General features: G+C 35.2%; 1 protein-coding gene across 4 annotated transcripts in view; it reads right to left on the minus strand.

Annotated features, from left to right (window-relative positions):
* The window catches only part of CNTLN (centlein), a 292,701-nt gene that overhangs the window by 199,631 nt on the left and 69,979 nt on the right, over positions 1 to 23,091 (minus strand). For all 4 annotated transcript variants that reach the window (XM_032307449.1, XM_032307446.1, XM_032307448.1 and 1 more), the window contains exons 3-5: positions 20,994 to 21,078; positions 5,291 to 5,425; positions 4,509 to 4,688 (exon numbers count right to left, since the gene is read on the minus strand). In XM_032307449.1, the coding sequence (XP_032163340.1) occupies positions 4,509 to 4,688; positions 5,291 to 5,425; positions 20,994 to 21,078 (400 nt within the window). The remainder of the gene's footprint in view (positions 1 to 4,508; positions 4,689 to 5,290; positions 5,426 to 20,993; positions 21,079 to 23,091) is intronic.

Below are 23,091 nucleotides of genomic sequence, written 5' to 3' on the forward strand. Positions count from 1 at the left end.
GATCTTCTGATTTTATGCAATCTCTATCAAAATAAACACAACTTGCTTTTTTTGTAAGAAATGGAAAAGATGATTCTAAAATTCATATGGAAATGCAAGAGATCCAAAATAGCCAATTTTGAAAAAAGAATAAAAAATCCGGATGACACACAATCCCAATTTCAAAATCTATTATAAATCTATAACAATAAACTGTGTGGCATAGACATGAGGATAAATGCATAAATCAAATGGACAGAATAGAGATCCAGAATAAACCCTTATATTTACAGTCCACTGAGATTCAATAAACACAGTAGCAGTGGGGGAAACAATAGTCTGTTTCAACAAATGATGTTTGAACAATTGAATAACACTTGCAAAAGAATGAAGTTGGATTCCTGTCAAACACCATATTAAAAAATTAACTCAAAATGGATCAAAGAATTAAATGTAATATATAAAATTATAAAACTCTTAGAAGAAAACATAGGTTTCCATCTTTTTGATCTTTGATGAGGCAATGGTTTCTCAGATATGACACCAAAATCAGGGGTAACAAAAGAAAATGTAGATAAATTAAATATCAAAATTTAAAACTTTTATGCTTCAAAAACACCATTAATAAAGTAAAAACCACTCAAAAAATTGAAGAAAATAATTTCAAACTCTATAGCTGAAGAGACTTGTATCCAGAAATATAAGTAAAGGGAATGAAATACGCATTTCTTCAAAAATAGACAAACAGCCAACAGCATCTGAAAAGAGGCTCAACATCACTAGCCATCAGGGAAATGCAAATCAAACCCACAATGAGAAACCACTTCACATCCACAAAAACAAATCCAAAAGGCAGACAATAACAAGTGTTGATGAGAACAAAAAGAAATCAGAACCCTCACAGACTGCTGTTCACAATGTAAAGTGGTGCAGCTGCTTTCCAAAACTGACAGTTCCTCAAAAGCTTAAAACCAGTTACCATATGAACCAGTAATCTCAATCTTTAGTATGTATCTAAGAGAAATAAAAATACAGGTATGTATACGAGATCTTGTACACAAGTGCTCACAGCAACATTACTGAAGACACAAATGTTCATCTACTGGTGATAAATAAAATGTAGGATAGCGATGTAATGGAATATTATTTAACAATAAGAAGGAATGTGGTACAGATACATGCTACAACATGGATAAACACGGCAAACATTATTCTAAGTAGAAGAAGTCAGTCACAGAAGACCATATACTATGATATTATTTATTTGAAATGTTTAGAATGGACAAATCTACAAAAAAGAAGGCAGATTACTGGTTATCAAGGGATCCAGGGTGAAGGGGTAAACGCAGAGTGATTGCTAAAGGTTACAGGGTTTCTTTTTGAAATGATGAAAATATTCTAAAAGTAATTGTGGTAATAACTGTACAACTCTGCATAAGCTAAAAACGATTGCACTCGACTGTGAATTTTAAAAGGATTACATGTGAATTATATGCTAACTAATACTTTAGGAAGGAAAGAAAGATGCAAAGTTTTCTTAATAACTTAGAAAAATCAAGAAAATATACAAATTTTTAGCACTAATAAGATAATTAGAAAAATTATTGAAAAGAAGGTTAAGATAAATCAGTATCAACCCTGCCTTCCAGAAATAATTAAAATATAATTTAAAATATTACTTACCATTATACAATCTTTTTACAATAATATTAGTAGCTAGGACTAAATCTAGTTAACAGTGGACAATGCCATTTTTTTTTTTAAGATTTTATTTATTTATTTGACAGAGAGAGATCACAAGTAGGCAGAGAGGCAGGCAGAGAGAGAGAGAGGGAAGCAGGCTCTCTGCTGAGCAGGGAGCCCGATGCGGGACTCGATCCCAGGACCCTGAGATCATGACCTGAGCCGCAGGCAGCGGCTTAACCCACTGAGCCACCCAGGCGCCCTGGACAATGCCATTTTAAGAAAGGTATGAAATCGGGGCACCGGAGTGGCTCAGTGGGTTAAGCCTCTGCCTTCAGCTCAGGTCATGATCCCAGGGTCCTGGGATTGAGCCCCGCATCGGGCTCTCTGCTCAGCAGAGAGCCTGCTTTCTCCTCTCTCTCTGCCTGCCTCTTGCCTACTTGTGATCTCTGTCAAATAAATAAATAAATAATCTTTTAAAAAAAAAAAAAAAAAGGGTACAAAATCTTATTCCACATATATGAACAGTAGGGTCAAAATTCTCCCAAGATTAATTCATAAACTAAGTGTGGTTCCAATCTACTTTCTAATAGAATTTTTCAGTAAAACTAATAAAATCGTTCCTGTTTGTTAAGATTTACTTATTTGAGTCGTTTCTCAGCCTTTAGGCTAAGATCAAGTTTAAGATTTATTTATTTATTTGAGACAGAGTGAGAGAACATTCCCACATGTCAGGGGAGGAGCAGAAGGAGCGGGGGAGAGAGAGAATCTCTAGCAGACTCCTTGCTGAGCAGAATCCCATGCAGGACTCAATCTCACAACCCAGAGATCATGACCTGAGCCCAAACCAAGAACTCAACTAACTGAGCCACCCAGGTGCCCCAGTAACAAAACAGTTCTTAAATATTACAAGATAGTGAAGAAGCACATACAAGGTTCACAACTTGAAAAAAAAATGAAGCAGACTTCCTACCAAATAATGGGTCAAATTACAAAACTACAATACCTAAAACCATGAAAACAATAAGACGTCCAGAAACAAACCTAAACACAGAGGAACGCTTTGAGATGTGAGAGATTACATCACAAATCAATAAACTATTGAATAAATGGTGTGAAACAACAGACCCCAAAATAAACTCTAAGTACATTACAGACTTTGGAATAGGGAAAACTTTAGCAAATAAGATTGCCAATGCAAAAACATCAGAGAATAATAAAACATACTCTTTCTAGATCCACAAACTTTTCAAAGTCCAATTTACCTTACTTGAGATTCATGGAACAGAAAGTACTTGCAGTACATATAGCAAAAAAGTATTACTACCCAGAATAAATAATGTCTACAAATTAATAAGACACACTTCCCAATTAAAGGAAGAAGTCCCAGAACTAAAAACCACAGCAATATATATATATGGTTTTTAGTCCCAGAACTAAAAACCAAAGTATGAACTAAGTGGCAAATAGTCATCAATGGTATGAAAAGTATCACCAAACACTCATGTGCCTATGAATTAACATAAGGAAGTACTACTCACCCTTATCACACTACCAAACTTCTTAGAGATTGCAGGGAAGCAGAAACTGACATAAAAGTTGAGAAAACAAATGTACCAGAATTCATTTCTCTCAATGGCTCAATTGTTCTCTGATGATACACTAAAAGATTTTTTTTTAAGATTTTATTTATTTATTTATTTATTTGTTTATTTATTTGTCAGAGAGAGAGAGTACACACAAGCAGGCTGAGTGGCAGGCAGAGGCAGAGAGAGAAGCAGGCTCCCCGCTGAGCAAGGAGCCCGATGTGGGACTCGATCCTAGGATGCTGGGATCATGACCTGATCCGAAGGCAGCCGCTTAACCAACTAAGCCACCCAGGCGTCCCAATACACTAAAAGATTTCATGTATTTTCTTAAATATGTGCAATGAACTGATTCACACACTCAGAAATACACATTCCCTTCACCTTTAAAATGATCACAGACACACACATATCTTAGTATATCCATACTTAGTATATCCATACTTAGTGTATTTTAATAGCCATATATATATATATATATACATATATATATATATACACACACACGTGTGTGTATGTGTGTACTTATGTTATATATTCTTTTTATGTGTGCGTACATAGAGGCACTATCATATTTACTAGCATAAAAATTTGTTTCTGGCCTTTTCAAGAAAATCTATGGTAAAAGAGAAACCTAAAATTCAATGGAAAAAAATGAACAAAAATATTCTCAAGACAAAGAGAAAGCCACCAAAAAATTATTATTTTGAAAAATACTGATGGACATATTACAAATATTGACTGTACCTTTCATCTTCTATGAAAATAAAATCTTACTATGAATAAGGCCATCTTAAGCCAAAGAAAAGCACCATCTTCAAAACACACATGAGTATTTCTCAATTGCTTCATGCTTTTTTTCCCATTTTATTTTTCAAAAGACCTGGAGAATACATTCTTAAAACTCTATTGTAATGAATTCAAGCTATACTTATAAATTTAAGCTCTAACTGAGAAAAGCCAAACCTCGTGATTCTAAATATGTTTTTTCAAAACATGTTTCATTTCAAGATGCTACAGCCTTTACTTTTTAATGATTACATTTTGATAACTATTTGAAGTCAGTTTCCTGCTTTGCAACATCAATTTTTAAAAAGCTGTGGGTCTTAAGTGAAGGAATATAAATTAATGCTGGTCCCCACTGGTGGATTTGAATATATAACTTGTTATTTAAAGAAAATCACATGTAATAAACTTCCTATAAGAAGTTAGATCTGAAATAACAGCATCATTCTCATGCTCTCCACTCTCACTGCATACCTTTATTTTTGCATCAATGCTATGTTTTTCTTTTCTCCAATGTGCTTCTTGCTTCCTCAGTTTCTCCAGGTCATTTAGCAGGTCAGCACAGCGGGTACTTAATTTCTCATTCTCCTCCTCCAGATTTTTTATAACCAGTCTGCTTTGCTCTTCCTTATTCTGTACACACTCCTTAGTGTCCTGTAGAACAGTACCACAAGGGCCGATAAACAAAACAAAGCAAAAAAAAAGGTGAGAACTAATCAGCAAATATAAACTGTGCAGTTTTACCCTCACAGCAGCTTCTTCTATATTTGATGGCCAAGGTCACCTGTATACTTTTATTGGCCTCTTTTCATGCAGGTGGATGGGTCATATTTTTTCACTGGATGACAGCTTTGATGAGTACACATTTGCAAAGAGCCCATTAATTGATCAAGCTGCCTTTGATGCTGTCCCCAGCTATTTTTGAGACCCACACAGACATATCCTCCCAGACCTGGGTTTTATCAATTAATAATGCCAGTCCCATCAGAATCTAATTACAAGAAGCCACATATTCACACTCCTACTTTCTTAGCTCCATTTCCATCATTAACTATTTATCTGAAAGTTATAAAGCTTGGAGTCTTATCTTTAAAGCATCTTTCTCAGTTTTTGCATGTGAGAAAACTGTGTGGTATGGCAGGGCCTAAGGCAATTTTTCCTCCAAGCTTGTCACTTTCTGTGCCACAAAGGCTGACAAAGCTTAAAGTAGGATTTCAAAGCAATAATACTGTAAAACTATGCACAAGCCAACACACCTTAACTTCTTGACTTTTATCTTTAAATTTCTTCTGCAAGTCACTGAAATCTTTCCTCAAGAAAGCATTTTCTTCATCAACTGCAATCTTCCGTTTTACAAGGTCATTTATTTCTATTTGTAGTCCTGTTTCTCTCTATGGAAAAAAAAATCACAATCATTGGTAAACTGGTATTTCTAAGAAAAAAATACTTTATTTTAAAAAGTTTCACATTTTGATCAATAATATTAGGATTAACTAGTTTTCATAATAATGTCTATTATCAAAGTTCTCATTTCTGGTAACATACCCATCAATTTTCAAGTAAACAGGCAAGGGTGGTATCTGTTTATTAGTTTAAGATGAAGAACACATAAAAACTGGATGCCAAATATTTTAAGCCACATTCAGAAAGCAAACTTTTGGGATTCAGGTGAAAAATAGAAGAAAAACAAAATTTTATAAAACATTCCAAAGAAAATGTGTAGATAGCTAAGATAAGAATTACCCTTTTATTTGAGTATCATTTGGAAGAAAACATTTTCTAGATAAACAATTACGATTTTGTGAAGGCCACACATAATTTTCAAGACCGGAAAATGCCAAGTTTGTTTTGGTACCAAAGATGACTTGCTGTGTAGAAAAACATATTCACAATATTAAAACTGCCATAGTTTTTAACTGACTGCTCTTTTTACCTGCAGGAATACCTAAATAAGACCTAATTACAAGACATATCCATGACTCATTTCTTAGTTTCCCTCTTCTCTCAGAAAATTTACCCCTTCTTGGTTTTTGATCTCATCTCTGTCTAACAGTCTTACTAATCCTAATTCAGCTGTGATGCTCTCCCAGTCAGCAATGTCACATTTCCAGCTTTCAATATAATACCTCCATTTGGATCATCTGCTGGAACTTGAAACTAACGTGCCAAAACTGAAATCCATATCCTGATACTATCTCTTTCTAAACTTCTTCAACTTTTGTCAACCTAACTTTTGTTCATTTTTTCAACTAATATTTATTAAGCATCCATTATACACTTATAAGGGTTTTGAAAGCTTCCAGGTCATTTTTAATAGCACCGTTTCCCAAAGCCCCATAGGCCTGTCAAACAAGAAGACACATCAAGTTATAACATACTGTTCTGTTACTAAGTAGGATGCTCAACAAAAACCCTGACCTTCATTTCATCTCTGATCTATCAGTGATGCTCATCTGATTCTTAAATATTTTGTACTCCCATATTTACTCCTTATTAAACATGCTCCAAGTGACTTGAGGAGGAGCTTCAAGGATAGGATGCAAAACAGGATGAGTTTCAGGAATAAAGTGAGAGTAACTAATATATTCTAATTTTTTAAGCTATAATGTTAATTGTTGATTTTACTTTAGTTCTAACTGAAAATATTTAAGGAGCACCTGGATGGCTCAGTTGGTTAACTGTCCCACCTTTTTTTTTTTTTAAGATTTTTTTTTTAAGACTTTATTTATTTATTTGACAGAGATCACAAGTAGGCAGAGAGGCAGGCAGAGAGAGAGAGCAAGGGAAACAGGCTCCCTGCTGAGCAGAGAGCTGGATGCAGGCCTTAATCCCAGGACCCTGGGATCATGACATGAGCTGAAAGCAGAGGCTTTAACCCACTGAGCCACCCAGGTGCCCAACAGTCCCACTCTTGATTTCAGCTCAGGTCACAATCTCAGGGTGGTGAGATAGAGCCCTGTATCAATGCTGGGTGTAGAGTCTGCTTAAGATACTCTCTCTCCCTCTCCCTCTGCCCCACACCTGCCACTCCTCAGACACACATGTTCTCTCTTAAAAAAAAAAAAATCAAATACTGAATACATACAAAAAATAATCTGTGAGAAATATGTAAGGTATGAAGAACAGAATAAAAAGAGTACCCTAGAATCCACAACCACCTAATTAAGAAACACAACCTTACCATTATCTTTAAGTCCTCTGTAGGTCCCCTGATCCTTATAACACTTCCATGTCCTCCAGGGCAAGGCACTATCCTACAACTTTGGTTCTTAGCCTTGTCTTTCTTTATAGTTTGAAAACACACATATCCCTATTTGATATACTGTACAGTTTAGCTTATTTTTGTATTTATATAAATTAAATCATACTACACACATTCTGTAGCTTGCTATTTTTTGCTCAACATGTATTCCCAAATTCATCCATAGTGATACGTATAGCTACAGTTCAATTATTATTATTCTATAATATAAATATACTATAATATATTTATCTATCTCTTGTTAGTGTATACTTCAGCTGCTTCCCATTTTGGGAAAAGGGGTATACAAACAATGCTGCTATAAACACTCTTAAACATGTCTCCTGATACAGATGAGCAAGAATTTCTCCCAACCAGTATTTTTCAAACTACAGATTACAATCTAGTAATGGGTCATTAAATCATTTAGTCATCACAATCAGCATTTTTTAAAAGTGGAATAGAATACAATAGAAACTATCAAAATGTTAGCATAAATTCTCAGCAAAAAAACTATGAAAAAAGCAGATACACTATATTAAGTATCTCCTAAATTTTTACAGTGCTTAATTTTTCATTTATATTTTTTTTAAATATGATTATATTCATATTTGGTGCATATTTTGTTGTATTTTTACCTTATTATAAAAGTAAGGATAATTACTATATGATATTTTATTTCACATGTGGGTATATCAGGGAATTAGATAGAATATTTTTTTCAGTTTGGGGGTCATATTAATAAAAGTTTGAAAAATACTGCTTAAGATTATATTTGGAGGTAAAAGCACTAAGTCATAGGCTATAAGCACTTCAAGAGTTCTCACAGATCTACATCTGCACCAACACTTGACTCTCAGGCTTGGTAATTTTTTACAAATCTAGTAAGTATAAATGGAACCTCAATACAGTTTTAATTTTTACTTCCCATTTTAACTATTAGGGCATATCAAAATCTCCCTGACATCAATCAAACAGCTTATGAATAAATGCATAAGTGTGGCCCATCCACAATTCACAGCCCATTTTTCTATTCTCATCTAAGTGTTACCTTCCTTCAAGATTCAATCTCTTCCTTTCTCCATGAAGGTTTCCCCAGACTGTCACAGTAATTTCTACCCTTCCTAGATTTCTGTCTTGCCCATATTATTCATTGGACACATTACATACTAACTATGTACTCTTGGTGTTTCCAAACCAGATAAGCAAATGTTTATGAATGAGATGGACAAAGAATGATAAATTTAATCACATGAACACTAAGATTGTTTACAGACTATCTACAGACCTCTCCTTTAAAAGAACTGACAAAATGTGAGAATTCTCATCTATTCTAAAAACTATTTAGACCCTAGGAAGGAAAGAACACTGAGCCAAATGATTAAAGTTTTAGAAGGGATTGCCCTTTCGTGTCAGCTAAACTTAACAGAAATTGACAACTTAAACACCAATAGCAAGCACTTTCATGAGAATTATTTAATAATTTGAATTTCAGCATTTGAGTGAATTTAGTAATCAACAAGTCCGAATAAAGACTTAATTTTTAAATAAAAAGCATAATACAGTAGGTAATTAGCTCGCCCAAACTATGAATATCCTTGTAATTAGTTTGATAAATCTGATATTACACTGAATAATCATTAAAATAATAAAGATGCACTCCCAATAAAAGACAATCAGTAACTTAAACCTTTAAAGATTTGCAAAATTTTGTGTAATGCAAAATATTTTCCTATTAAAGTATGCTCTTAGTGGTCTACTTTAAATAATGAAACTACAGCTATATACAGCTATAATTCATTTTAAAATATAGCTTTATGAAAGTTTTCAACAAACTTTTCTGGATAGAGTACATTCTTAATGGTCTGGCATGAGTTAATATTAAAATAGCAAACAGAACTCAGAGGAACCATAAAGCATAAAGGGTGACAAGAGAAAGTATGTCTGGAACAAATAATTTATTATGGATAAGACATGAAATGAATAATTCACATCATGGTCAAGAGAAGTCTATAGAGTAAGAAGAGAATGATAAAGATTATGACGCAGGAAAAAAGGGGAAGGAGGGGCAGCAGCATAAGACCTAAAACTCTACTGAGCAATACTTGAGCATGTTAATATATTATTTATATGACCTACTTTCAAAGGGGCATGGAAGTTTTAGTAAAAAACAGAGAAGTTATGAAGCCACAACAACTAAAACAATGGTAAATGGAGAAGAAGGATGGGGTAACAGATCTAACTGTAACAGAATTAAAACTCATTTCTGAGCTTCTTACAAGGTTAAAAAAAAAGTGGGGGGATAAAACATCAAAGATGTTCTAATTAAATACAATATACTAGGCTGTGAGTGGAGTCATACCATCTAATGCAATACTAGAAGGGGAATCTATTACCCAATTTATGTTATTACTATCAGTGACAGAGCTAAGGCAGTCTTGCCAAAAGAAGTTATAGGCAATGTTTTATGCTATCATCAGTAAAATATGTTATATTAGATTGCACTTCTATGAAAGTTTTTTCTGCAACCAGCTAAATAATAATGTGCATGAGTGCATGTATGTGTGTGTTTAACTCTCTAGAAATTTGACTAGATACATAAGATTTAAATAAGCTATAGGAATTGTCATTATTAAGTGTTATTCTATTCCATAGGCTATAAGTCTTAAAAATTAAGAGCTACTTAATATTGCTCAGTAGGACAACAAAAACACACTAGAGGGACTTTCAGTTTCCACTCAAGCATGTAAGGAACTTGGAAGTCATCTTTCCTATTCACAAACTAAAAATCAACAACTCTTCCTAAATCTATCAAAGAGCTAACTGGGTGGGGTCATAGAGCAAACTATTGTTCCCCAAACTAGAGAAACAGATAGTGACAGATAGGGACAGATAATGACAATTTACCAGGGCAGAAAACTCCTTGGGAACCACTACCAGAGTAGAAAAATCTAATCTGTAATTAACAGATTGCTGGAAGATCAAAGTAGGCAAGTCTTGAGAGTTACAAAGTCCAAAAAAGCCCAATCTTGGGCAAGTTTTGCCAGAGCCTAACCAACCTAGCTAAAAGGAAATACCTAACTCCCACACCCTCTACCCTTTCTATCAATCCAAGGCGGCGGGGGAGGGGAGGGGGGCACTGAGAAGTACTTATTATGGTCACAATGTCAGGACATAAGCTCTCTAAAAGACTGAGACATACGGCACCTGGGTGGCTCAGTCAGTTACGTGGCTGCCTTCAGCTCAGGTCATGATCCCAGAGACCTGGGACCGAGCCCTACATCAGGCTCTCTGCTCACTGGAAAACGTGGTTCTCTCTCTTCCTATGCCTGACCCTCCCTCTGCTGTACTTTCTCTTTCTCTCTTTCTCTGTCAAATAAATAAATTAAAAATGGTGGGTGCCTGGGTGGCTCAGCAGGTTAAGCCTCTGCCTCCGCTCAGGTCATGATCTCGGGGTCCTGGCATCGAGCCCCGCACTGGGCTCTCTGTTCAGCGGGGAGCCTGCTTCCCCACCCCACCCCTACCCCCGCCTCTCTGCCTACTTGTGATCTCTGTCAAGTAAATAAATAAATAACTTAAAAAAAAAAAAAGTTTTTAAAAGTATTAAAAAAAAAAAAAGCCTCTGCCTTCGACTCAGGTCATGATCCCAGGGTCTTGGGATCAAGCCCCATATAGGGCTCTCTGCTCAGCAGGGAGCATTCTTCCCCCTCTGTCTCTGCCTGCCTCTCTGCCTACTTGTGATCTCTGTCTGTCAAATAAATAAACAAAATCTTAAAAAAAAAAAAAAAAAGACTGAGACCTAATTATGGAACTATAGAATGCTTCCCCTCCCTCTGACACCTCACCATATCAGTAGGGCTTCTATATAACAACCAGAGAATACAATGGGCAGAATCATGCGTCTCAGATGATATTTAAGAAATTTCTAGAGAGACACAAATAAAAAAGAACAACAAAACAAAGGTTAGCCTCTGACACATATAGCTATAGCCAACGGTAAAAGCCCTATCCAGATAAACATAAAACCTCATACTAAAGGTCTACTCACCTCAGAACTTTTTACCCATTTAGTCAATTTTAAGTGTCAACCTAGCTAGGCCATAGTACACACAGTACCCAGTTTTTCATAGTTTTTGAGGAAACATGAGTCTAATGTTACTGCAAACATATTTTTCAGATGTGACTAACATTTAAATCAATGGACTTTGAGTAAAGAGGATTACCTCTCCATAATGTGGCTGGGACTCATCCAGTCAACTAAAGACCACAAAGTAAGAGCTATAGGCCTCTGAGAAAGAAGGAATTGTACCTCCGGACTGCCTTCTGATTGAGTTGCTACATTAACTCTTCCCTGGGTTCCTACCTTGTCAGCCAGTCTTGCACAATTCAGACTTGTCAGCCCACAATTACACGGGCCAATGCCTTAAAATCAATTTCCCCCTCCATATAGATAGATAAAGATAGATAAGCAGACATATGTATGCACATCTATTACTTCTACTTCTCTGAAGAACCCTAAAAGACTTTGGTCCCATTTCGGACATCAGTCTTAAAATTGCAAGGACACGGATACCATCAACAACCTGAATCAGCTTAGAAGCAGATTTTTCCTACATCAAGCCTCCAGATGAGAGCACAATCCAACTGTAACCTTGATTACAACCATATGAGATCCCAACTATGTCCAGATTCCTGACCCACAGCAACTTAATAACTATATTTCACTAGCTTATGATCATTTGTTATGCAGCAACAGGAAAAACCTATAAAATGTGATCTATTTTCCCACAGAATTTACACTAAAAATAATGGATAAGGTGGTTATGGAACATAAGCCTTATAAATCTTGACAGTACAAAAAAACTCAACAAAAAAATGTGGAGAATAAGAAATAAGTCCTCCAATTACTCTCTATGAGTTCACTTTAAAATGCAGGAGAAACAAAGGCTGAATAAATCAAAATACACTAATTTTCTTACCTTTTTACAGTGCACAGTTGAGAGATATTATATACATTTTCAGAATATGTTAGAAGCAAGAATTATACTGCTAAATATGATATTTAAGTAATAACTTAATCACTAAAAGAAATAATACAAACTCTAAATGTCCCCAACTATCAACATGAAAATGCGTGTATATGCAAATGCAAATACACACAAATGAAAAATACAACAAATATAAAAAGCTAAGAAAACATTAAAAACATAAATATAAGGAAGTCAGAGAACAAAGATCAAATAAGTATGTTATATCAAGAAATGTAGATGAGGTAAACTTATCTTAAAAAAGGAAAGATGTATAGATTGAGTCAAAACTCACTTGCAGGGAAGAAGGTGGATTAGGAGGATCCTAATCTCACCTCATTCCACATTCACAACTAGATAACACCCACATCAGAGTAAATAATCCAGAAAATGACCTGAAGGTTGGCAGAACATACTCTCCACAGCTACATACACTGAAGAAGGTAGGAAAGACAGAGACATGGTTAGGAGGTAACGAGACCAATGGGACTGTATGTAGGAGGGAGGGACACTACAGTGGTGGAGAGGGCAAAGGTGCCCCAGGCCACAGGGGATCTGCACAGGAAAAACAACCCTCCTAACATCTGGCTTTGAAAATGAGAGGGGCATAATTTTGCAAGTTCTTATAATCAGTGGGGCTTAACACCGGGAACTTTGAAAGTCAGCCAGCTTGGCTCTGGGAAAGCCTGGAGAGCAAGAGGAAACTGAGTCCCCCACCGTAAGCACTACAAAGAATCCTGCAGAGATAAAGCAATAGAAGCAGCAATTTAAAAAATTTGCCTTGGATATATAGGAATATTTCCTCGCCAATCTCAGAGCCTGTGCTGGAGGTACAGATTTCTTTGGGACAATTCTCCAGGAACAAAGGAGCTAAGTGGGTACCATTTCTTTTTTTCACCCACCAGCCTGGAGACAGAAACCTGCAGAGAACCAGCACAGCCCCAACACTCCACCTAGCTGGCTATCAGCATACCTCCCCTTCCTCCCCACACCCCCATCCTTATGCTTCTGTGGATCCACACGCTCCAAACTTGGCAGGAGTTTTGGGCAGCTATGGGTTCCCTTCACTAGTGGACAGGTTTGGACTTTGCCAGAACTGTTTGCCCTGCCCCCCACATTCTCCTATGAACCTAAGCACTCTAACCCTGCAGCAGTTTTCTAAAGCAGCTCCAGGTCCCCTCCCAGAGCTGACCTATGCAAACATTGCTAACACTGTGCTCCCATGTTCTCCTACAGACCTGACTACTCCAATACACCATCAAAAGCAGTGTCACAAGCCTGGCAGTATGCAAGCAGACCAAACAGGGGCCAGCATTACTCCAAAGAGGCTGCTGTTCCAAGAAGAGGTCAAGATCACCAAACACACCAGTCCAGCTGGGGACCCAGCAGTGGGCTGGGGCAGATATCTGGTCTGACTGCAGGCTCTGCCCAGCAATGAAAGCTTCTCAGGGGACAATATAGGGAAAGCACCCTGCAGTTCAGTACATCTCTGGCAAATGCCTGGTCTGACTCAACTCAGGACCAAGGTGGCCCCAGTCTGGCCCACTAACAGAGGGACAAAACCCTGGCAATGACAGGTTAAAGAGAACCACTGCAAACAACTGGACTGAAAGGCAAAAGCAGTTCAGCCACAATAGTAAAGCACAAGCAACAAACATAGGAGAGAATAGGGGACATTGCACTGCAGACACTACAGGACCTCTTCTTCATAAGGTCACTACTTTCAAGAGCAGGAGACACAGCTGACTTTCCTACCACAGAGAAACAGACACAGAGAGTTAGACAAAGTGAAGAGACAGGGAAGTATATCCCAGAAGAAAGAACAAGCCAAAATCACAAGAGAGCTAAATGAAATGGAGAAAAGTAATATGACTGATAGAGATTTTAAAGTAAGTTCATAAAGATACTCACTGGGCTTGAGAAAAGAGTGGAGAACTTCAGTGAGATACTTAGGAAAGAGAGAGAAAACATAAAAAAGAACCAAACAGAGATGAAGAACTCGAACTGAAATTAAGGGGCACCTGAGCAGCCCAGTCAGTTAAATTGTCAGACTCCTGACTTCGGCTCAGGTCATGATCTCAGGGTCATAAGATCAAGCCCCACATCAGGCTCTGTGCTCAGCAGGGAGTCTGCTTAGGATTCTCCCTCTCCCTCTGCCCTTCCTCCATCACTGACATGCTGTCTCTCTATCCCTAAAAAATTAAAAATAATAAAAGTAACTGAAATTAAAAATACACTACATGGGATAAATAGACTAGAGAAGAAGATGAACATATCAGAGACCTGGAGGAAAGAGTAAGGGAGAGCAATGAAGCTGAATAGGTAAGAGTAAAAAATAATAATACAATGAAAACAGATGTAGGGAATTCAAGGACTCCATCAAGTGTAATAACATTCTCATTATAGGAGAGAAAAAGGGGACAGAAAATTTATTTGAAGAAATCATGGCTGAAAAATTCCCAAATCTGGGGAAGGAAAGAGAAATCAAAATCCCCAAGGCATAGAGAGCCCCAATAAAATCAACCCAAGGAAATCCACACCACAACATATAATAATTAAAATTGCAAAAAGCAGAGATAAGGAAAGAACTTTAAAAGCAGCAAGAGAAAACAGTTACATACAAGGGAAACCCCATAAGGCTGATCTTAGCAGAAACTTTTCAAGCCTGAAGGGAGTGGTATGATATATTCAAAGTGGTGAGAAGAAAAAAACCTGCAGCCAAGAATACTCTACTTAGAAAGACTATCATTCAAAAGGGGAGATAAAGAGTTTCCCTGACAAAGAAAGTTGAAAGAATTCATCACCACTAAACCAGCCTACAAGAAATATTAAAGGGATTCTTTGAATGGAAAGAAAAGGCCATTACCAGGAGTAAGAAAAGCAGGAAGCACAAAAGCAAAAATATTAGTATATCTATAAAATTCAGTCAAGGAATTCACAAAATAAAAGGATGTAAAGTAAGACACCATGTACCTAAAAGGTGACAGAGGAGAGAAGAAAAGAATGGTTCAAACATAAGTGACAATGTAACAGAAATGGCTATATGCATAAGACGTTATATACAAGCTTAATGGTAACCACAAATCAAACACCATAACAGTTGTGAAAAAAATAAAGAGAAAGAAATCCAAATATATTATTAAAGAAAGTCAGAAAACTATGAGAGAGCAAGAGAAGAAAGGAATAGAACTACAAAAACAACTATAAAATGAGTAACAAAATGGCAATAAGTACATATCTGTCAATAATTACTTTGAATGTTAATTAACTAGATGCAACAGTTAAAAGACATAGGGTGATAGACTATATAAAAAAGCAAGACCCATCCATACGTTGCCAACAGGAGACTCATTTCAGACCTGAAGGCACATGCTGATGGGAAGAAAATGGATGGAAAAACATGTATCACGTAAATGGAATTGAAAAGAAAGTTGGGTAGCAATACTTACACTGGACAAAACAGACTTTAAAACAAAGATGGTAACAACAGACAACGAAGGACACTACATAATCAAAAAAGGAACAATTCAACAAGAAGATATAACAATTATAAATATTTATGCACCCAACACAGATGCACACAAACACATAAAGCAGCTAAAAACAACAAACATAACGTCCATAGTAACACAATAACAGTAGGGGATTTTAACACCCCACTTACATTGATGGATAGAACATTGAAACAGAAAGTGAACCAGATGGATCTAATAGATATATTTAGAATATTCCAAGCTAAAACAGCAGAATACACATTCTTTTCAAGTGCACATGAAAACTCTCCAGAAGAGATTACATATTAGGCCGCAAACCAAGTTTCAAAAAATTAAAAAAATCAAAGTCACAGATAGCATGCACTTTTCCATCCACAATGCTATGAAACCAGAAAACAATACTAAGGGAAAAAATCTGTACAGAACAATATACAGGAAAGTTAATTAACAAGCTACTAAACAATGAATGGGTCAACCAAGAAATCAAAAAGGAAATAAAAAGAATACATAGAGATAAATGAAAATGAAAATACAACAGTCCAAAATCTTTGGGATGGAGCAAAAGCAGTTGTAAGAGGGAAGTTTATAGGAATACAGGCCTCCATCAAGAAGTATCTCAAAGGAGATAATCAAGAAAAATCTTAAATATACAACCTAACCTTAAATCTACAAAACCAAGAAAAAGAAGAACAAACCAAACCCAAAACCAGCAGAAGGAAGGAAATAATAATGATTAGAGCAGAAATATATGAAATAGAAACTAAATAATAATAATAATAATAAATAATTTAAAAAAACAGATCATGAAGCCAGGAGCTGGTCAACAAAATTGACAAACAGCTGGATGCATAAAATACTTTTTTTTAAAAGAGAGAGGACAAACGATATCATAAGTGAAAGAAGAGAAATGACAACTGATATCACAGTAATACAAAAGATTTTAAGAGAATACCATGAAGAATTATATGCCAACAAATTGGAAAACCTAGAAGAAATGTTTCCTAGAAACATATAACTACCCAAAAACTAAATCAGGAAGAAATAGAAAATAGATCAGTTAGCAGCAAGGAGACTGAATTAGGAAACTCCCAACAAAGTCTAGGACCTGCTAGCTTCAAAGGAGAATTCTCCCAAACATTTAAAGGGGAGTTAATACCTATTCTTCTCAAACTCTTCCAAAAACAGAAGAAGGAAAGGTTCCAAATCCATCCAGGAGAAAAGCATTACCACAATACCAAAAACCAGATATACACTACAAAGAAGAGAACTAGAGGTCACTATCTCTGATGAATACAGATGCAAAAATCCTCAACAAAATATTAGCAAATCAAATCCAACAATACATTTAAAAAAATATTCACCATGATCAGTGAAAATTATTCCTGCTATGCAAGGGTAGTTCAATATTCACAAATCAATGAACATGATACAACACATCAACAAAAGAAAAGATCAAGACCATATGAACATTTCAAAAGATGTAGAAAAAGCATTTGACAAGGTACAATATCCATTCAGACTAAAAACCCTCAACAAGTAGGTTTAGGGCAAACATACCTCAACATAATAAAGGCCACACATGAAAATTCACAGCTAACATCATACTCAGTGGTAAAAAACCAAGACCTTTTCCTTTAAGATCAGGAACAAAATAAGGATTTCTGCTCTCGCCAAATTTATTCAACATAGTACTCTAAGTCCTACCCACAGTAATTAGACAACAACAAAAAAAGGAATCCATCTTGGTAAGAAAAACGTAAAACTTTCACTATTTGCAGATGACATGATACTACATACAGGAAATCTAAAAGACTCAACATACACAAAAAAGAAAAGAAAAGAAAAAAGAAACTATAATAATGGATAAATGAATTCAGTAAGGTTGCAAGATACAAAATCAATATACAGAAATACACTGCATTTCTACACACTTATAATGAAGAAGCAGGAAGAGAAATTAAGAAAACAATCCCATTTATAATTGCACAAAAATAAATTAATTAATTAATTAATTAATTAATTAATAAGATGCCAAGGAATAAACTTAACCAAAAAAGTAAAAGATTCATACTCTGAAAACTATAAAACACTGATGAAAGACAACACAAAGGAATGGAAAGACATTCCATGCTCATGGATTGGAAGAATACTTACGGTTAAAATGTCTATACTATCCAAAATAATCTACACATTTAATGCAATCCTTATCAAAATACCAACAGTGTGTTTTTGTTGTTTTTTTTTCACCGAACTAGAAACACAATCCTAAAATTTGTATGGAACTGCAAAAGACCTTGAAGAGCCACACCAACTCTGAAAAAGAAAGACAAAACTGGAGGTATCACAATTCCAGACTTCAAATTACATTAAAAAGCTTTAACAATCAAAACAGTAATGTACTGACCCAAAAATAAACACACACATCACAGAAACAGAAAAAAAAGCCCAGAAAAAATCCCATAATTATGTGGTTAATCTTTGATAAAGGCGACAAATATACAATGAGAAAAAGTCTTCTCTTCAACAAATGGGTGTTGGGTAAACTGGCCAGCTACATGCAAAAGAATGAAATTGAACCACTTTCTTATATTATTCAACAATAGTCACAAGAATCTGTTATATGCCAAGCAATACAGAAATACTGGACATCAGGGATACAAATGTGAATGGGTACATGAGGTTCCCCATCCTCTTACAATCTGTAATATCATGTAGGAGAATATGATTACTTGTACCTTACTTTTATCCCCACCCTACTCCTCAAAGGGATTTAAAAATCATTAAAGGCAAAAATTGTAACTCTAAATTTTCCACAGTACCATCACAGGATAGTAGACACATTTAGTATATTCTACCTTGTAGAAAGTTATAACCATCACTGAACAAAAATATACATGATTTAGGCTAAGAAATTAGGGCGCCTAAAAAACAAATAATTTCTCTTGAGAAAATTTAGTATTTTATCCATGAGCTAAGTGGTTCTGCTTTAAAAAAGGTAAATAACTAAATAGTATCTACCTAAGGAAGAGGAAGTAGAAAAAGAATTTAGTAAAAAAAAGGGCAAATGTATTGTCATTTTTAAAAGTCAACGTTTTAGGGGCACCTGGGTGGCTCACTCCTTAAGTGTCTGCCTTCAGCTCAGGTCATGATCCCAGGGTCCTGGGATCCACCCCTGGATCAGGCTCTCTGGTTGGCAGAGAGCCTGCTTCTCCCACTCCCACTCCCCCTGCTTGTGTTCCCTTTCTCGTAGCATCTAAATAAATAAATAAATAAATAATAAATAAATACAATCTTTAAAAACAAAAGAAAGAAAGAAAGTGTCAACATTTTAAAAAAATGGTATCCTATACCTAGCTATCTAGATCTGATAACCTGAGCATTCCCTAAAACCAAAGAGTGGCAAAATCCATTCTCTTCTATACAATAGAGTTATAACTGAAGACAGGTTCTAATCCTGGATTTACATTTTCCCAAACCTCCGGAATCCTGGGGTAGCCAATATGGTTAGTTTTTCTCAGTGAAGTATAAGTACAAATGGCATTTGCCACTTTTAAGTCATAAGGCTGTATCAGGTAGCTTAGCCTAGTTTAATTAATATAGTAAGCACACAACAGTATTTATCCATCTTGGGATTCATTTTGCTCTTTTTTGATATTCAGGTAGCAAATACAACTTTTTTTTCCCCCAGAGCAAACTGACTAAAATGTCATTGCTAAAATCTTATCATTATAGTATCAATTATGATATTTCCTGTAAGGAAAACACATTAGAGAACATTAAAATTTTAAATTTAAATGTCATATAAGAGTCTATATTCCATTTTAGAAAGTCAATATATAGATGTAGAGAGCATTAAAAAAAAGAATCTTTTCTAAGTTAACTTTAACCTTAAGTCCTTTAATAAAAAAACCTTTAACAGTAACCAAACTTAGACCAAAATTCTCCTAAAAATTTAACTGATTAGGAAGGAAAATAGAGTCAAAAGTCAAAGAGCAACATCTCCTAAAACAGGATCTACTGGGGGCGCCTGGGTTAAAGCCTCTGCCTTTGGCTCAGGTCATGACCCCAGGATCCTGGGATTGAGTCACACATCGGGCTCTCTGCTCGGCAGGGAGACTGCTTCCCTTCCTCTCTCTCTACCTGCCTTTCTGCCTACTTGTGATCTCTGTCTGTCAAATAAATAATAAAATCTAAAAAAAAAAAAAAAAAAAAAAAAGAGGATCTATTTACCCAGGAAAAACTAACAGGCAATTCAGCATATAATGAACAGCTGGGTACAAAATGAATTTAAATATTTTATCACAATATAGGTCATTATTAAAATAAGTTTCTTTCTCCTTCATTTTTGAGATATTTATACTTTGAAAATAGCTCTGGGAAGCACTGATCACATGGATTTTTGCAGTGATAACATACTAATTATATAATTACATATAATCTTATTATATACATAATTGAATAATTTACTGATTGTATGTAAAATGGATTGTATGAATCAAAAGTACAAGTTTTCAAGAGATCAAATAGAATCATCCCAATTATTTGTTAATCTTTTTTATAAATTAAACCATCTGAAAATTCATAAGTTTCAATGATACTGCTAGTAATAAAACAGTAACTGCTAATAAAAGGTAAAGTTTAATAAGACAATAATTGCTGGATTCTACGATAAAACCATAACACTATCTTAAGAGTTTTAAAGTATAAATGGCATAGTCTATTAATTAAAAAACCAACAGGCTATAAACAAAGTATAAGAGTAAAGAATAATCTTTAAAAATTTTTTTTTAAGATTTTATTTATTTATTTGACAGACAGAGATCACAAGCAGGCAGAGAGGCAGGCAGAGAGAGAGAGGAGGAAGCAGGCTCTCTGCTGAGCAGAGAGCCGGATGCAGGGCTCGATCCCAGAACCCTGGGATCATGACCTAAGCCGAAGGCAGAAGCTTTAACCCACTGAGCCACCCAGGCGCCCCAGTGAAGAATAATCTCATATATACTAGTTTCTTATATAGTAATATAAGTACTATATAAGATTAGCAATAATCTTATATAGTAGTTTCAAAATGGTAATGATTTGATATAATGACCCTAATATTCTTAATGAACATTACTGCAAAAAAAACCTAAAAATAATTGTAAAGATCTACTAACTAAAATAAAAATTAATTTTTAGTATTTTCTGGCACAACACCAACCTGTTCCAATTCTTGTATTTTAGCATCCTTGACTTGCAGAATTTCTAAAATTTTTCTGTCTTTAGCTTCAGATTTCTGTTTTTCTCTAGAAAGAAAAATACAGAGTTTATTCAACAAAATTGGTAGCTAATCCTCTAAATTTTCACATCCTGAAAATGAGTAACACTTTATAAAATATAGAAAATTAAATTATCTGGGGTCGACAGTCCTTTCAGAATTAATCAGAAACCATATGGCAAGTGACAACAACTTACAAACTACTGACAACTAAGACAACTTCATACCAAAACAACAATTTACTTTCCAGATTTAGATGCGTGATAAAAAAAAATACTTAAAACGTGTTTAATATTGATTGCAATAACAACTATACCATCAATTTAAAATAATAAGACAATATGTTCTTAACATAAATACTTTAAACCCATAATTAATAATAAAATATCATATTTCTACTATTTATTTCTATTTATTTACTTCTATTTGAAGTAACAGACTCAAAAGAGAGCTAGAGATTTCATAACAACAAATTTTTTAAAATGGGATAGAAATTTATTGGGCATTTATTTATATTTTTTAAAAAGTTTAAAAATAGGTAAACAGTCTACAGCCATACCACCCTGAACATGCCCAATTTCATCTAAAAATAGGTAAAGAGAAACCTATACCGAAATCACTAATGAATCCAAAGTAGACAAGTAAGGAAGAAGAAAAGAACCCTCAATTGTGAAACAGTGAAATGAACCAAAGGGCCTTAGAAGGCACAAAAGAATTATCAGAATGAAGAGACACCAATCAGAAAAGTCCATCATGGGTTTTAAGAGATAAATTCAGATGGTGTACTATTATATTTTAAAAACTTAAATTAGACTTTTCCAATAAGTTAGCACAGTAAGTTTACATTTTGCGGCTCTTCCAAGTTCTCTCAATTTATATTAATGGATAAACATAATAGAAAAAGATTAAGGAGACAGCCAAATCTCTAAGGACCACAAACTAAACAGAAATACAATGCTATAAACAAGAAGGAAGCTGTTGTATACTGTCCAGATCTCAATGCAGGCAGGCTAAGGTGAAAAAGAGCTTGGTGCCTGGGGACTAATGGGAAAAAGTGTACTGCTCAATATGTAGAAGGATAGTTATACTCATTGTTAGAAACCAGACACTAGAGTAGGACTCCCAGCTCCTGAAAGGAGTCTGGAAAAAAATTCCTCCCCACCCTCACCTTGAACTAGGATTACATGGAAGTTTAGAAAGGCAGAAGTTTATAGACAGCATCCCAATCAGGCACTGAGACAAAACACTCCACAGCTCAGGCACTAAATATAACAAATCCTCTATGTCACTGTTGGCTAAAAGCCCCAAGCTACCAATATAAAACCTAGTTCAGGATGGGGTGAGTGTGACTATTCAGTGGTAAGCACAAAATTTCTAGAGAAAAAGAAAAAGCATTAGACAAAGAAGGGTGGTGGAGAAAGGAGAAAGAGAACAGTAACAGCCATCCTCTTACTCAAGATTTGACCACAGATAAAACAAATCCAAAACACAAGAAGAAAACAGGTACTTTACACTCACATAACACATACACACACTAACTCAATAATTCAAAGAAGCAATCACTCTAGACAAAATGAAAATAACAGAACACACTGAAGAAGACTTTAAAATAAGTAAGGATTTTTATGACCTAAAAAGAATGACTTAAATTAAAAACAAAAACAATAAAAACAATTCAATGGGCATACCTCAAAACTAGATGTAAGAAGAGAATGAGGCAAAGGGATAATAACAATGAGATATTCATCCAGAACACTATATAGAGAAATGAGATTAAAAATATGAAAAGACAGTTAAGACATGTAGGTTTCACTTGAAACTCCCAACATATGCCTAAAGAGTTCCAGAAGTAGATTATAATGGGATGAATGATAAAGCAGTATTTTTATTTATTTATTTTTAAAGATTTTATTTATTATTTATTTGACAGAGAGAGAGAGATCACAAGCAGGCAGAGAGGCAGGCAGAGAGAGAGACGGAAGCAGGCTCCCTGCCAAGCAGAGAGCCCAATGCAGGGCTCTATCCTAGGACCCTGAGACCA

Source organism: Mustela erminea, chromosome 12 (assembly GCF_009829155.1).
Source record: "Mustela erminea isolate mMusErm1 chromosome 12, mMusErm1.Pri, whole genome shotgun sequence".
Taxonomy (NCBI): Eukaryota; Metazoa; Chordata; class Mammalia; order Carnivora; family Mustelidae; genus Mustela; species Mustela erminea.